We start from the raw sequence: 16,190 nt of genomic DNA on the forward strand, positions 1-16,190 counted from the left end.
GTTGTGTCTTCTGAGTGGATCTGACCCCAACAGACTTGTTCAATCTGCCTGTGATGGAGCGATGCAGTATTTGTCTGATACCTTGTCTGAAACTTTCAGAGCTTGTCAATGTAAAGCATTGAATTAGACTGACTGCTGAAGGCAGGTTCTGAACTGTAGACTACTACCACCGGAGCTACTTAGTCCCTTAGGTGTGGTGATGTTGCCATTTACATTACTATTGAACCATTAAGAAGAAGAAGCATACAAGATATACAAAAATGGCAGCTCAAGGAAAAAGTTGGTTGTCAGTATATTCCACTTCAGTGTTTGTTATTTGCATGTTTTCACAAATGTGGAGCATAAAATGGTGTTAGGTAGGCAGAGCTCAGGTAGGGAGACATCAACCCTGTAGATGATATTAAAGGGACTGGAGTTGCTGTCTGACAAATGACATTCCCCGCAGCATATGTCTGAAAAGTTGGGAAGTTGAGTACACTTGGTCCAGGTGGACTTGGGCTGACCCGAGACAGGCTATTAGATCCAGGCTGCATTGTGCTATCTGCCCCGGGGTTCTGTTTTTTCCACTTGGTGCGTCTGTTTTGAAACCAGATTTTAACCTGTGTTTCAGTAAGGCTGAGGGCCAGGGCCAGGTTCAGACGCTCACAAACTGACAGATAACGAGTTGAACGAAATTTATTCTCCAGGGCTACTAGTTGCTCATATGTGAAGGCAGTTCTAGCTCGTCTTGGTTTAGCACAGCCTGGCTCAGCTCGACGACGTTTTTGTCTGGGTGTGGTGTTTTCCGACCTCGCTTCCAATTCAGTGCAGGCAGTGTGGTCGTTGTCTAATTCAGGCTGTGTTGGAATTTTATCCTCTTTAAATGGCTGGAAGTTTCCATGAGGTTCTACAGATGTTTTTGGTGTAGTCGCATTGGAAAGTATGTCTTGTTCCCAATCACTTCCATCTGCAAACAAGCATTTAAAATTATATCAGCCAGATAAGTTATGGAATGCATAATGACACGACAATCTTTAATCCACTTGTTCTCTGAATAGATTCAGTGACCCAGCCTCCACTGCTTGCTGGGGAGGAGAATTCCAAAGTCTAACTACTCTCTGCGAGAAGAAATTCCTCCTCACCTCAGTCTTATTCCAAAACAATGTCCTCCAGTTCTAGATTTCCCAATGAGGGGAAACATCTTTTCAGCATCTACCCTGTAAAGTCCTCTCAGAACCTTATATGATTCAATTCTAAACTCCAGTTAGTATCGGACCGACGTGCTTAAACTTTCCTCAAAAGACAACCCCTTCATTCCAGGAATCCGCCCAGTGAACCTCCTCTGAACTATTTCAATTGCAAGTGCATCTCTCTTTAAGAAAAGAGACCAAAGTGCACACAGTACTCCGGTGTGGTCTTACCAATGCCCTATACAGTTGGAGAAAGACTTCCCAACTTTTGTATTCCATCCTTCTTGCAATAAAGGCCTACCTTCCATTTGCCTTCCTAATTACTTGCTGCACCTTTAGGCTAACATTTTGCGATTCATGTACAAGGACATCCAGATCCTGCTGGTCATTATGACAGTGATATTTGTGGGAGTTTATTTTTCTTCTTGAAGGCAGGTCCTTGGTAATCATTAATCTAACCACGGCAAAGTGCCATAGTTTTAAGGTTGCAGGTCCTGTGTGTACCTCCACTGGAACAGGAAACGAGCCCTCTGCTGTTGATATTATTCTGATTCGCACATTGCCATCTAGACAAATGAGCTAATTGAACTCCTTGTGGGAGGTTGCTACGTGCAAATTGGTTGCTGTTTTCTACATTCCAACAGTGACTACACTTCAAAAAGTAATTTGTTGGCTGCAAGTCCTTTGAGACGCCAGTGGTCATGAAAAGCACTGTATAAATTCAAGTCTTTCTTTACCTTTGGCAAATTTGGTTACAATACCCTGGACTTTCCATCCAAATCTTTAATCTAGGTATGATATAATAATTGTGGAAGCTCCAGCATTGATCCCTGTGGTACAAAACTACTTGCAGTTTGTCAACCTGAAAGTGACTCATTCATTCTAACTCTTTATTTTCTGTTAATTAGTCAATCATCTGCATTCTAGTTTATTACCCCAAAAGCATGAGTCCTTAATTTGCTACAAGCCTTATATATGGCACCTTACTGAATGACTGTTGGAAATCAAAAGATACTACATATATCGGTTTGCCTTTATCCTTGTTACATCCTCAAAGAATTCCAATACATTTGGCAAACGTGATATCCCTTTGGCTATATCATGATTTTCTGAATGTCCTTGTAATGAACTCCAATTGGCTTTATTGGTTGGCCAATTGGAGTATGAGCTCCCTCAATGATAGCTCATTGAGGGGGCCCATATAAGCACCTGTGTAGGCTTTGTGAGCCAGTCTTAAGTTGACTGGACTGCTAGCAGCACTGTTTGTGGCTGCTCCTGTAATATCGTTATTGTAAATAAATATTGGTGTGGTGACGGAACTCCTGCCTCCCCTGGATTACTACAGTGGCGACGAGGTAAACTAAGAATTTTGCAGAGACCAGCTGCCGCACTCGGAGGGTAAGCCTTGCCATTTTAAAAATGCAATTTTTTGGGAGGTTAGAGGCATTCGACCCGGCTATTGAGGACTGGTCCCAGTATGTGGAGAGAATGTGTGACTTCTTCCGGGCAAAAAGAGGGAAGTACCGGCTGAGGCTCCCACAACAGAGAAGGACCGTTTCTGGCACCAGACAGAGTGGGGTAACAACGACAGAAACCCTAGAAGGAGGTGGCAAAAGAGGAATAGCAGGTGGGGACGCAGGGAAGTACACAACCTAGACGCCCCATCCTCCTCCGAAGGGGAAGAATTATATAATATTGCAATGAAGAAAGCAGAACCCATTAAGATTACCCCACGGGTGAACGGGCGGCCGACAATAATGGAAATAGACATGGGTGCGGCCGTATCAGTAATGGGAGTGGCAGCATTAAAAAAATCAAAGATGGACTCCAGCCACTAGCCCTAACAAAAACATCGACAAAACTTAAAACCTACACGGGGGAACCCCTGGAAGTTCTAGGCACGACTCATGTACCCGTGGAATATGAGAAACAATTGCTCAGATTACCGTTGACGATAGTAGAGGGCTCCGGACCGAGCTTAATTCCAGAGTGGAAGTGGGCAGTTGAGTGGAGTACTCCAAAAATACCCGGAGGTCTTCCAGGAAGGTTTGGGGGAAATCATAGGCGCCAAAGCAACTTTGCACGTGGACCCAGAAGCCCTTGCGAAATTTTGTAAGGCCAGGCCGGTACCTTTTGCATTAAGGAAGAAAGTAGATGACAAAATAGAAAGGTTACGACGCGACGGCATTATCAGACCAGTACAGCTCTCGGAATGGGCAGCGCCGGTGGTACCAATTTTGAAGCCAGACGGCTCGATACGTCTCTGTGGAGATTTCAAACAGACGGTAAACAAATACGCACTGCTGGACAAATACCCAATCCCGAAAATAGACGACCTATATGCCAAATTGGCAGGTGGGCTTTTGTTCACGAAACTGGACATGAGCCAAGCCTACCTGCAGTTAAAACTGGACATGAATCCCAGAAGTTCACTACGATCAACACCCTGAAGGGCCTTTTTCGTTAGACTAGGCTACCTTTTGGAGTGTCATCAGCCTGTGCTATATTCCAGCGTACGATGGAAAATATTCTGCAGGGACTACCGCAGGTGGCGATTTATTTGGACGATGTCTTAATCATGGGTATTACAAACAGGGAACACTTAAGGAACCTGGAGGAAGTGCTCAGGCGTTTCGCAAAGGCAGGCGTACGGCTAAAAAGGGAAAAATGTGTTTTTCTGGCCCCACAAGTGACGTACCTGGGATATAAAGTAGACGAGTCAGGCTTACACCCATTAGAAGACAGAGTAAGGGCAATAAAAGAAGCCCCAGCTCCCACCACGGTCCAGGAGTTACGATAATTTCTAGGGTTGGTAACCTATTATGGAAAATGTATTGAAAATAGGACGTCCATCCTAGAACCCCTGCACCAGTTACTAAAAAAGGGGCAAGAAGGGAAATGGTCCGCCCGCCAAAACCGAGCATTTAGGGACATTAAGGAACAGCTGTCATCCGAAAATGTCCTAGAGCATTATGACCCAAGGAAGGAGTTGGTGGTCACTTGTGATGCATCCCCCTACAGGGTAGGAGCCGTCTTAGCCCATCGAGGAAGGAATGGGGAAGAACGGCCAATAGCCTATGTTTCGAGGACCTTGGCGATGGCTGAGAGGAAGTACGCCCAAATCAAGAAGGAAGGACTGGCAGTGATATTCGCAGTAAAAAAATGTCACCAGTATCTGTACAGGCAGAAATTCACCATCGTGACGGACCATAAGCCGTTATTAGGGTTATTAAAAGAAGGCAAGTCAATACCCCCGATTGCATCAGCTAGAATCCAACGCTGGGCATTGCTACTGGCGGCATATAGATACGTTCTGCAGCACAGACCGGGAACGCAAGTAGCAAATGCAGATGCTTTGAGCAGACTTCCCCTCCCGGACACTCCGCCGCAAATACCAAAAGTAGAGGAGACAGTAATGACGCTACATTTTTTGGACACCATACCAGTAGACACACAACATATTCGGTTTTGGACGCAAAAAGACCCAGTTTTAGCCAAGATGAAGCATTTACTGCTAACAGGGGAACTGGAAAGACAAGTGGAGCCCCAGATGCCCCATACTGGAGCAGAAGGGACCAAATAACCGTTGAAGACGGTATCCTATTATGGGGAGCCCGGGTAATGGTCCCAGCTCAGGGCCGTCAGGCAATCTTAACCGAGTTACATCACGGACACCCAGGGGTGTCTAAAATGAAGATGCTAGCTCGAAGCTACGTTTGGTGGCCAGGTTTGGACACAGCCATAGCAGCCTTGGTACGTCGGTGTCAGGACTGACAACAGGAGCAAAGAGTGCCACCAGCGGTGCCATTGCACCCGTGGGAATGGCCAGGCAGACCGTGGACCCGCCTGCATATTGACCACGCCGGCCCTTTCATGGGCTCAATGTTTTTGGTGATAGTGGACGCTCCAAATGGTTGGACATCCACCGGGTAAACGCGGCAAGCTCAGCATCGACAATTGAAAAGCTCAGGGTCCCGTTTGCAACACATGGACTTCCGGAGGTATTGGTGTCAGAAAACGGAACGGCATTCACCAGTGGGGAATTTGGAAAATTCCTGAAGGAAAACAGAGTCCGTCACATCAAAACGGCCCCTTACCATCCAGCGACCAACTGCCTGGCGGAGAGAACGGTCCAGACACTTAAAGCGGGACTCAAGAAGCAGCCAGCAGCGTCAATGGACACAAAGCTCTCCCGCTGGCTGTTTGATTACAGGACCACACCACATTCCACAACGGGCATACCACCAGCTGAACTCTTAATGGGAAGGCGGCTGCGACCGAAGCTGAGTCTCCTTTTCCCAAATTTAACGGGGAAAGTGGAGAAACAACAGGAGGCCCAATGCAGGGGGCATGATAATAGTTGGCAGCAGAGACATTTCCAGGTGGGGGCACCGGTGTGGGTCAAGAATTATGGGAATGGACCAACGTGGGTCAAAGGCACGGTAGAGTCCCAAACAGGCCCATATCCTATGAGGTTTCAATAGGAGGTAAGGTGCTGAAGAAACACCTAGACCAAATAACGGCAGCGGAACCACACCTGGAGGCAGGCAAAGCAGGACCACCTCAAGCTGGGATAGCCCAGACGGAAAGGATACCCACACCCCAGCCCCGAGCAATTTCTCCAGACCCCGTCATCCAGTCGTCAGAGTCGGATATGGACACACTCGACGAGGCCGCCGCGACACCTCTCCCCAAGGAAGAGGAAGAACAACTTCCAAGGAGGTCGTCAAGGAAAAGACAGGCACCTATTAGGTACACCCCGCCCACTTCGGAGAACGACCCGGCGGACGACACAGAGGTGAAAGACCCAGACATGAGGAGCAGGAAGAAGCTCAGAGGAATGCTAGCTGGCAGGAATTCCTCGGACCTTGGGGGGGAAGGGGGGGGGGTGTAATGAACTCCAATTGGCTTTATTGGTTGGCCAATTGGAGTATGAGCTCCCTCAATGATAGCTCATTGAGGGGGCCAGATTTAGGCTAATTGCCTCCTATCTGTCTCCCTCCTTTCTTGAGTGGGGAGTTTACGCTCGAGGTGACCTTTTGCCGTTTCCAGAATCTCGGGAATTTTGGAAGATTGCAACCAATGCATCCACTATTTCTGTAGCTACTCCTTTTAAGATATACCAGTCCGGGGGACTTGGCTATAGTCCCATTAGTTTGCCTAATCCTTTTTCTCCAGTATACAAAAACAGAAAATGCTAGAAATACTCATCAGATCAGATATGATGTAAAGAGTAATGTGTGAAAGACAATTCATCTGAAACAGTAACTCTGTTGCTCTTCATAAATCCTGCCTGACCTGATGAGGATTTTTAGCATTTTCTGTTTTTAATTTCAGATTTCCAACATCTGCAGAATTTTACGTTGCATTACTTTTTGTCTAGTGATCGTGGTTGTTTCAAGTTCCTTCCTCCTATTTACCCCTTGATTGTCTTTTATTGGGATGTCTTTAGTGTCTTCTGCTGTGAAAACAGATCCTAAATATTTGTTCAAAGTCGTCGTTATTTCCTTGTTTCCCATTATATTTCTACGGTTTCATCCTCTAAGGGACCAATGTTTACTGTAGCTACTTCCTTTCTTACATAAATTGTAGATATTCATCCTATCTGTGTTTCTATCATTTCTTGCTAGTTTACTTTGATGTTCTAATTTATTTTTTGTCATCCTTTGCTGGTTTCCAATATGTTCCCAATCTTCAGTCCTATCACTATTTGTTGCAGCATTCTATGCCTTTTCTTTTAATTTTATGCCATCTTACTATCCTTCATTAATCACAGATGGTTCGTCTTACTTGTAGAGAATTTATTTCTCAATGAAATACATTTTGTCGAGAGTTATGAAATATATTATTTAATGTCTGCCACTGCTTACCTACTGTCTTTTATCTGTGTTCCGTGGTCCACTTTATCCAACTCTGTCTTCATACCTTTGTAATTGTCTTTATTTACATTTAAGATCATAGTTCCAGGCCTAAGTTTATTGTCTTCAAACTAAATGCAGTATTCATCGTGTTATGATCACTCTTCTCTAGAGGATCCCCTACTATGAATCATAGATTAATTCTATCTCATTACCAGATCAAAAACAGGCTCTTTCATGGTTGGTTGCACAGTGTATTGTTCTAAGAAAATGTAATGAATAAGCTCTATGAACAACCTCAAGGCTACCATTGCTAATTTGATTTGTTCATTATATGTGTTTAAAATCACTCATGATTATTGTTGTACCTTTCTTTCAGGTCCCTATTATTTCTTGATTTACACTTAATCCTAAAATGTAAATATTAGGGGGCTTATAAACTATTCTCTTGCTGTTTCTGATCTCCAATCAAACTTAGTCTGCATCTTGATCTTCTGAGCTAAGATTATTTCTTACTACTATACTGATCTCATATTTTATCAGCAGAGTTACCCCACCTCTTTTTCCTTGCCGCCTATCCTTCTGAAATGTCAAGTACCCTTGAATATTCAGTTCCCAGCCTTGGTCTCCTTGCAATCTCTTTGTAATGCTCCCAGACAATGCTCACATTACAACCCCATAAGGAAGAAAGAGAAAACTGTGATCAGAAACAGGATGAGGTAAGGACCATTTGGCGTCGAGTAGGAATAATTATAGAAATCAGGAGGGGAAAGTGAGAGAAGAAAGATTGATCAGTTTAGGCCTATACACTCTGGAGTTTAGAAGAATGAGAGGGGATCTAATTGAGGTATATAAGATGATAAAATATATTAACAAAGTAGATGTGAAGCAAATGCTTCCTTTTGTGGGACATTCCAGAACAAAAGGTCATAGTTTTAGGATAAGGGGAAGCAGATTTAAAACCGTGATGAGGAGAAATTACTTGTCTCAAAGGGTCTTGAATCTGTGCAATCCATTACCCCAGAGTGTGTGGATGTTGGTACTTTGAGTAAATTTGAGGAGATGGACAGATTTTTAATTAGTAATGGGTTGATAGGTTATGGAGAACAGGCAGGAAAGTGCAGTTGAAGCCTAGAAGAGATCGGCCATGATTGTGTTGAATGAGAGCAGCACGGTGGCCTAGTGGTTATCACAGCTGCCTCACGGCGCTGAGGCCCAGGTTCGAATCCCGGCTCTGGGTCACTGTCCATGTGGAGTTTGCACATTCTCCCCGTGTCTGCGTGGGTTTCGCCCCCACAACCCAAAAGAATGTGCAGAGTAGGTTGATTGGCTACGCTAAATTGCCCCTTAACTGGAAAACATAATTGGGTAATCTAAATTTTTTTTTTAATGATTGTGTTGAATGGCAGAGCAGGCTCGCGGGCTGAATTACCTATTCCTGATCCTAGTTCTTATGTTCCAACACGTGTGCGCCATAAAGGAAGAGACAAAAGGTGAGATCAAAACAACCCAAAAAAAAGCAAAATGGTTAAGAAGCGCAGGAACATACAAGTCATAGTTAGCCAGTGCAGCTAACTGGTTCATATTATTATTATGAAAGACAGACTTAGACAAACATGTTAAGAATGGTGCACAGTCCAATTGAAGCCACCATTCCTTCATTATCTCTGGCAGCAACATATCTTGTATAAAGTTTAGCTATTCTACAAACACCCCAACAGGCGCAAATAGTTCCTGCATGATTGGCATTTTGAAAGCTTATATCACCAAACTAACCTGTTTTTAAAGTAAGAAGTCTCACAACACCAGGTTAAAGTCCAACCAGTCTGTTTCGAATCACTAGCTTTTGGAGCGCAGCTCCTTCCTCAGGTGAATGAAGAGGTGGGTTTCAGAAACACATGTATAGACAAAGTTACTCATGATACTTTGAATGAGAGGTTTTGCAGGTAATTAAGTCTTTACAGGTCCAGACAGAGTGACTGGAGAGTATGAGGTAGACAACGTTGGCCAAGTTGCACGGGTATGTACCACGTACCTGGTGGGTGGTGATCTCATGTGTAATGGTGGTACAAACTCATGCAATACGCGAAAACACAGAATCACCGGGCAGAAACTGTGGCCAAGTTCCACACACATGAATATGGCCTCAACCAGGACCTTGGATTTATGTCACATTACATTCACCCCTGCCACTATCTGGCCTGGGGTTGCAAAATCCTACCAACTGTCCTGGCTTAAAACAATTTGCATCTCTTTACCTGTGATTATCCCTCTCTTCCAGTCGCTCCATCTGGACCTGTAAAGACTTAATTACCTGCAAAGACTCTCATTCAAAGTATCGTCTTGCATCATTGATTTTGTCTATATTGTGTTCTGGAACCCACCTCTTCATTCACCTGAGGAAGAAGCTGATCTCTGAAAGCCAGTGATTCGAAACAAACCTGTTGGACTTTAACCTGCTGTTGTAAGACTTCTTACTGTGTCCACCCGAGTTCAACCCGGCATCTCCACATCATGGCTACCATTGACATTATTTTAAAGAACAAGACATTCAATTAGTTCTGATTTCATTCCTCATTGTACATTCTCCTTCTGTAACAGAACTGAGAGAAAAATAAGAGCTACTAATGCAGAATCAGTCTACATTTGATCTTACTAGGTCATCACAGAGAAGTATCATATTGTTTCTCCCATTCAATCAAATTCTTGCTTATACGTTCTTAGCACCAATTTTCCTTATTTTCCCCTCTCCTGTTTCATTATGTTTGGTAGATCCCTGTCTTAAAGCAATTAATATTCATACCTGTGTAAATTTTTAACCCTATTGATCCCACCCACCCATCAATCCGCTCAACCATTGGATGCTTAGTCTGAGCTATTTTTCTCTCTCCACTTTGATCCTAGGAACAGTAGCTTGCCTCGGGCCCATGGCTCAGTGGAAACGTCTATCCACTTGTACCTGTTGTACTTGTACCTGTTGTAGTGCAATATATTAGCGAGGGTAACAACGAAATCCTACAAACACAGCACGCTACACAATGGCAATAAATGGTATCAACCGAGAATAGAGATTGCTGTCCAGTTTTTCTTTGTGCTAATTCTAGGTGAAATTCCTCCTTGAAGTTGTCGAAGGTGTTCCCAACAAATGGGTGACGATTAGAAATTACACAGTTGCCCGTCAGGCATCAAGTAATTCAGTTTGCGAAGTGTGCCTTGGTCTGAAAGCTGCCCATCTTGAGCAGACGTTTCGTGTGTGAGAGTTGATGCCCAAGAGCAAGGGTTAGAGATGAGATCGTGACAATCCGTGGCTGCTGTTTCTCCGGTTACCTCAACGTTGGAAAATCGTGTTTTAACGCCGAATGTTTGAATTCATAGAATCATAGAATTTACAGTGCAGAATTAAAAAGTATAGAGCAGGACATGAGCATCATTTCTGGAGTGCAATGTGCCCCTGCCCATCACCTCTCCCGCAAGACTTAAGAACACATAGTTTTTAACCTTTTAGTAACTGCATAGTGCTTCATTCAGCTGCTGTCAGTTCTAATAAACCGTGGCTATGTGATTTTTTGTTGTTTTGTGGGGAATGTAAGGAGGAGATGGTCAAATGCACTGATCGCATCCTGACAGGGAGGGAGCTAAGAAATACTGAAAGGCAGATGGGAGACTTATGACAGGTTACACGAAAAAGTGTCCAAATCTACACCAGCCACGATGTGCAATTAGAGTTTCAGATTTTAGCAGATCGATAATGCCATCTATTAAAGGTAAGTTTTAATCGAAAAATATTTGGACCTTCGATCTGCTTCAGACTCGGGTTTTCACTGTTGTACCTGCAAGCTGTTGGAAGGAGATATGCACAAGTCAGTAATAGGATATCGATCATTTGAGCAGTGGCATCCTCCATGGGACGATTTAAACAATTACCCAGGCTCTCTCCCAGTGCCAATCACACCTAGCAAAGAGCTGTTATTGAACAACTGTAATTGTTTTTCAAGATATAACACGTAGTGTATGTCATATTTATGATTACGGTGGATTCGCGATAAAGAACACAAGCGGAATAGTAAATTAAAATGGAGTAATGTGGGATGTTGCGGAAGTGATCGTGGCAAAAGTATCTTAAATGCAGCAAAATAGTTGTTTCAACACATCCCTTCCAGTGGAGAGATGATTGTCAATACGTCGGGGAACAGATGCATTTGCAGTCGTAACCAAGTCTCTCCATTTAAAAAAACAAACAACCAAAATGTTATTCATCAGACTCATACACTATTTCATTTTAATTCTTACATTTTATAGAGCCCTGGGAAGTAAACAAGAAGCACAGTACAGATAATAAACACTCTCCTTTATCTAGGATACAAATAAATAAAGGCTCCCTGTACCCAGAATACAAATAGAAATCACTCTCTCCTGTACCCAGAATCCAAATAGAAAACTCTCCTGTACCCAGAATACAAGTAAATAACCACTCTCCTGTACCCAGAATCCAAGTCAATGAACACTCTCCTGTATCCAGAATCCGAATAAATAACTGTCCTGTACCCAGAATCCAAATAAATAAACACTCTCCTGTACCCAGAATCCAAATAGAAAACTCTCCTGTACCCAGAATACAAGTAAATAACAACTCTCCTGTGCCAGAATCCGAATAAATAACTGTCCTGTACCCAGAATCCAAATAAATAAACACTCTCTTGTACCCAGAATCTGAATAAATAAACACTCTCCTGTACCCAAAATACAAGTAAACACTCACTTGTACCCAGAATCCAAGTAAATGAACAATCTCCTGTACCCAGAATCCGAATAAATAAACACTCTCCTGTACCCAAAATGCAAATAAACACTCTCCTGTATCCAAAATACAAATAAACACTCACCTGTACCCAGAATCCGAATAAATAAACACTCCCCTGTACCCAGAATCTGAATAAATAAACACTCTCCTGTACCCAGAATCCAAGTAAATAAACACTCTCCTGTACCCAGAATCTGAATAAATAAACACTCTTCTGTACTCAGAATACAAATAAATAAACACTCTTCTGCACCCAGAATACAAGTAAATAAACTCTCATGTACTCAGAATACAAATAAATAAACACTTTCCAATACCCATAATACAGGTAAATAAAACTCTGTCCTGTACCCAGAATACAAGTAAACACTCTCTTGTACCCAAAAGACATAAATAAACACTCCTGTATCCAGAATACAAATAAATAAACAGAGTGTACTCCTAATCGAGGTAAATGAAGCCCTCTCCTGTACCCCTAATACAGGTAAATAAAGCACTCTCCTGTACCCCTAATACAGGTAAATAAAGCACTCTCCTGTATCCCTAATACAGGTAAATAAAGCCCTCTCCTGTATCCCAAATACAGGTAAATTAAGCCCTCTCCTGTACCCCTAATCCAGGTAAATAAAGCCCTCGCCTGTACCCCTAATCCAGGTAAATAAAGCCCTCTCTTGTACCCATGTAGCTGTAGTGTTCCTTCTGCAATCAACTTCTTGTCAATTTCATAAATTCATAGCATCGGGCTCCGAATTGGTTTGAAAAAATGGAAGGTCTGGTTGTTCGCTTAACAGAAGATAATAAAATGGCAGACAATAAGAAGAGTTAAACATTTTGTTTAATACAAATAAACGCCTGCAAGAGGCCCAGTAAAGGAACAATGCAATCTTGGCACACTTAATGCAATGAGTTGTTACTGAAACATCACAACGCTGACCGTGTGTTATTACTACTCACCAGAATCGGTGCCGGTTTGGTTGCTGTTCTTTTCAGCACTTAGCTGTCCACCTGTCTCTTTCAAACTCTGATCTTCACTCATGAGTACAGGCTCATCACTGCTTTCATTCGACCCACTCTGCCGCAGCTCAAACGCCTGGGACCTGCCTGTGAATTTTTGGGGGTCGAGTATATCTATGATGGAGAAGGAAATCTTGTGAGTCGGGGCCATCTCTTCCCCACTGTCCGGACACTCGAACATCGCCCTTTATTTAGACACTGTCCAGCGGCTAGAGTTTGCTCCCCAAGTCAAACAAGTCAGCGTTGGTGCGGGGGATGCACACAAGAAGTCACTTTGGAGTTAAAAGCAGATTTTCAAGAGATAGCAATTCACACCGGCCACTAAAAGGATTAGCTAGGACTTTAGTTTTGCAAACATCAATGGATGATGGATGGATGCGGGATCAGTTCTGCTGGTCAGTTTGCCGTTTATGAAACAAATTGCCGGTGCCTCTACATGAAAGTGTAACCTCTCTGCTCCGGCGCTTGCAGTGTGGGACTCCTTTTCTAGTTTGAAGCTGGTCTGCTGGACGGTGACAGAGACTAATAATAACAGCACACGTGGTACAGAGCCCAGCAGTACATCAGCTATTAACACTACAGAGGCCTTCGGATCTGCATGGAGAGCTTCGCCACGTGTGATTACAATAATAGTTTAGCTGAACATCAAAAGGATCTCTCCTGACATCACAATACATAGAAAACAAGGTTTCTTTTGTCTGAGAAGACTTAATTTCAGTGAACGGTCGCAGTAAATGGAGAACCATTTAACTCAAAGTGCTTCCTACAGCTGTAATGTTTTATGTTAATTCTGCGGGGTCTATCAACACTTTGAATGGGTATTCAGTATGGAACATTCTTTCATAAATCCCCTTTTTTACAACAGAATAGGCGAGTTTAAGTGACATGCACACAATATTTAATGTGATCTTGGCACCTCATCATTTTCATTTGAAATCTCAATTTTGAATGGAAGTTGGGGAATGCCTGTTATACAATCTGATTCCATACTTTTATTGAGCTGCACTCTTGCTGTCAATTATTTCTAACTCTGGTCCATTTGATCTTGCGCTGCCTACTGTAGAGCTGCACCAATCTACTGAGAGGGCAAAAGGCGTTGGCATTTCTTAAATCTTTTCCTTTGTATTTACACATCGAATACTTGGTGGAAAGTTAGCGTTTAGGTGCGGACAAAGCTGCGGAAATTCTGGAAAGACTTCCCTTCAGGTAAAATCAGATTGTTGACACAGCGCTTCCACACTCTGAAGTTGCAATGGGGTTTTAAAAATTAAATAATCTCTCCCCGTGAAAAACATCGCTGTTTTCCTGTCCATTTTTCTTTTAGCAGCTGGCCCACCGCTGGCTGTTTCAATAGCATCGCCATCCGCTCCACCTTTGACAGCAGAGGACATTTTCAAAGCGACCAACAAGACTTTTATTTTAATAATGAGTCCCCTGGTTGGCCCGCCTTTTCCTTCCTTGTTATTGAAATGAGGTGGATGTACTTTGAAATAACCTGTTGTGGATAGCGTTTTTAAGCGTCCAGTAAACACGTCCTCAAACCCATTCGATGCAGCCCATCTGGGACTTCTTGCAAATCAGCGGGACAATTCATGTTGCACTTTAACCGTTCATCCGGCACCGCAATTATAGCCTATTGTCCGCTCTAATTACAGGAATCTTTTTTTAAAAAACATTATGCAGATCAATTTATTTGCATCTGATAATACATCGAGAGGCGTTCCCAGACGGGGTGGGGAGGGGTGGGGGGGGGGGGGGGGGGATGCAAAAAGCTGGAGGATGGATCACATTTCCACGTTACAGCCATCCTGCGCCCAGCTGGCAATGCAAATCAAGCTTAAACAAAACCTCACCCACTTTGACTAACTTCTCCACGCTCCTGTTTCTTTGCAACACAGAGACTTCGAACATAAAGTTTTCCTGTGGCTGGGCTGTTTCACATGTTGCAAAAAGCTGAATGCACATCACATACATCGCAAGTGACCATTCCTAATCGTACGGTTAAACCTAGGAGAACAGGCGCGCGAGACTAATAAATGTTATCGAACAGCCAAATCATTAAATATCCCATCATTACCTCAAAGCAATGCAGTAACAGCGTTTAGATACACATTTTTCTAACGTTACTTTCAAGATATTAATATAAAACAATCTTGCAGCAACATTTATCATGAGATGTGACTGGGGTCAGGGATGTGGATGTTCTTGCACCTGGCGTTAGTTGGAAGACTTGTCCTGGCACCTTACCAGGACGCAAGAGGTCGGTTTGGTTGGTGCTGTGTAGCAACAAGGCAGGTGCTGTATTTCATGGAACATGTCTTTAGTAAGTGGAAATCACACATCAGGGCATATCCAGGATATGAAGCCAACAACGAAGTGTTAGTTGACGTTGGTTAAATTGCAGAATTATTGATCCCCACAATAACCCACAAGTCAATAATGGCGAAATTATTTTCATTCTGCAACTTAACATAACCGGTTTTCCTGGGATTTTCTGCTGCCCACTTATACTTGTGATCAAGAGCGAAATACTCCCCATTCTTTATATCGGTGCTAAGATGTCCACCTGTGCAATGATGGCCATTTAAAGTCGAGGTATCTCATTATTATGGTCTGCACATTTTACCGGATAAATGTTGCAGTTGAAGGTTGTGTTGTCCACTTTGTTCGTTTTTGTAGGTTTATTTCACGTTCTGAAGTATATATAATAAGCTGTGTGTGTATTTACGCCACCATTCTATTGGCACCGTTCCACCCATCACTCCTTCAATGTCCATATCCTACCCAACTTTAACAGCATTGCCCACCTTGACAAGCCAGCAAATGAATAACGCGCCATGAACAAATGACTGGATTGCACGCAACGCAAGGATATTTGTTTCTAGTTTTAGTTGCAAAGCCCATTCAGAACTGTAGTCATGTGAAAAAGTTATTCGGTACATTAATTAGAAATCGCTTTAATGCGGGATTAATGTTGTGACTCTTCAGAATGGTTTCAGAATGAAGCCAAAAATCAATGTCATCTTGGGGAATGTGTGTTTTCCTGAAGTGATAATGTTATTTTAGTCATTCCCCCGAAGATCGACTGAGGTATATCAAACATTTAAGAAAATCATTTCTTTACTCCCCCATTGTATTATAGATACGAGATCACTTTTAGTAGGCTGCAATGATGCCATAAAGGTCCTCAAATGGTTAATTTTTAAAGTTATTTTCACAGGCTTGTGGTGAAATGTCCTACCTTTTGGCAGTTTTAAGTGGCTCTGCCAGGGCAAAGGATTAGAATTCAATGTGAGTGCTGTCTTTAAATTGCTTTGACGCCAGGTGGGATTCAGACCTGACCTGTCC

At 43.0% G+C, this 16,190-nt stretch overlaps 1 protein-coding gene across 1 annotated transcript; it reads right to left on the reverse strand.

The window, feature by feature from the left end:
- Positions 1–326: 326 nt before the first annotated feature.
- nkx1.2la (NK1 transcription factor related 2-like,a) lies at positions 327–13,023 on the reverse strand. The gene is made up of 2 exons (XM_038773846.1): positions 12,783–13,023; positions 327–946 (listed from the first exon to the last, which is right to left on the reverse strand). Exons 1-2 carry the CDS (start codon positions 13,021–13,023, stop codon positions 327–329), a joined length of 861 nt encoding a protein of 286 aa, XP_038629774.1.
- Positions 13,024–16,190: the final 3,167 nt, after the last annotated feature.

This window comes from Scyliorhinus canicula, chromosome 16 (assembly GCF_902713615.1).
Source record: "Scyliorhinus canicula chromosome 16, sScyCan1.1, whole genome shotgun sequence".
Classification (NCBI taxonomy): Eukaryota; Metazoa; Chordata; class Chondrichthyes; order Carcharhiniformes; family Scyliorhinidae; genus Scyliorhinus; species Scyliorhinus canicula.

Excerpts from the sequence above, each read along its gene's own strand:
- nkx1.2la (XM_038773846.1), bottom strand. The coding sequence starts at position 13,023 with ATGTTCGAGTGTCCGGACAGTGGGGAAGAGATGGCCCCGACTCACAAG. Across the intron at positions 947-12,782 it reads CCAAACCGGCACCGATTCTG|ATGGAAGTGATTGGGAACAA; the intron begins GTGAGTAGTAAT and ends GCTTGTTTGCAG.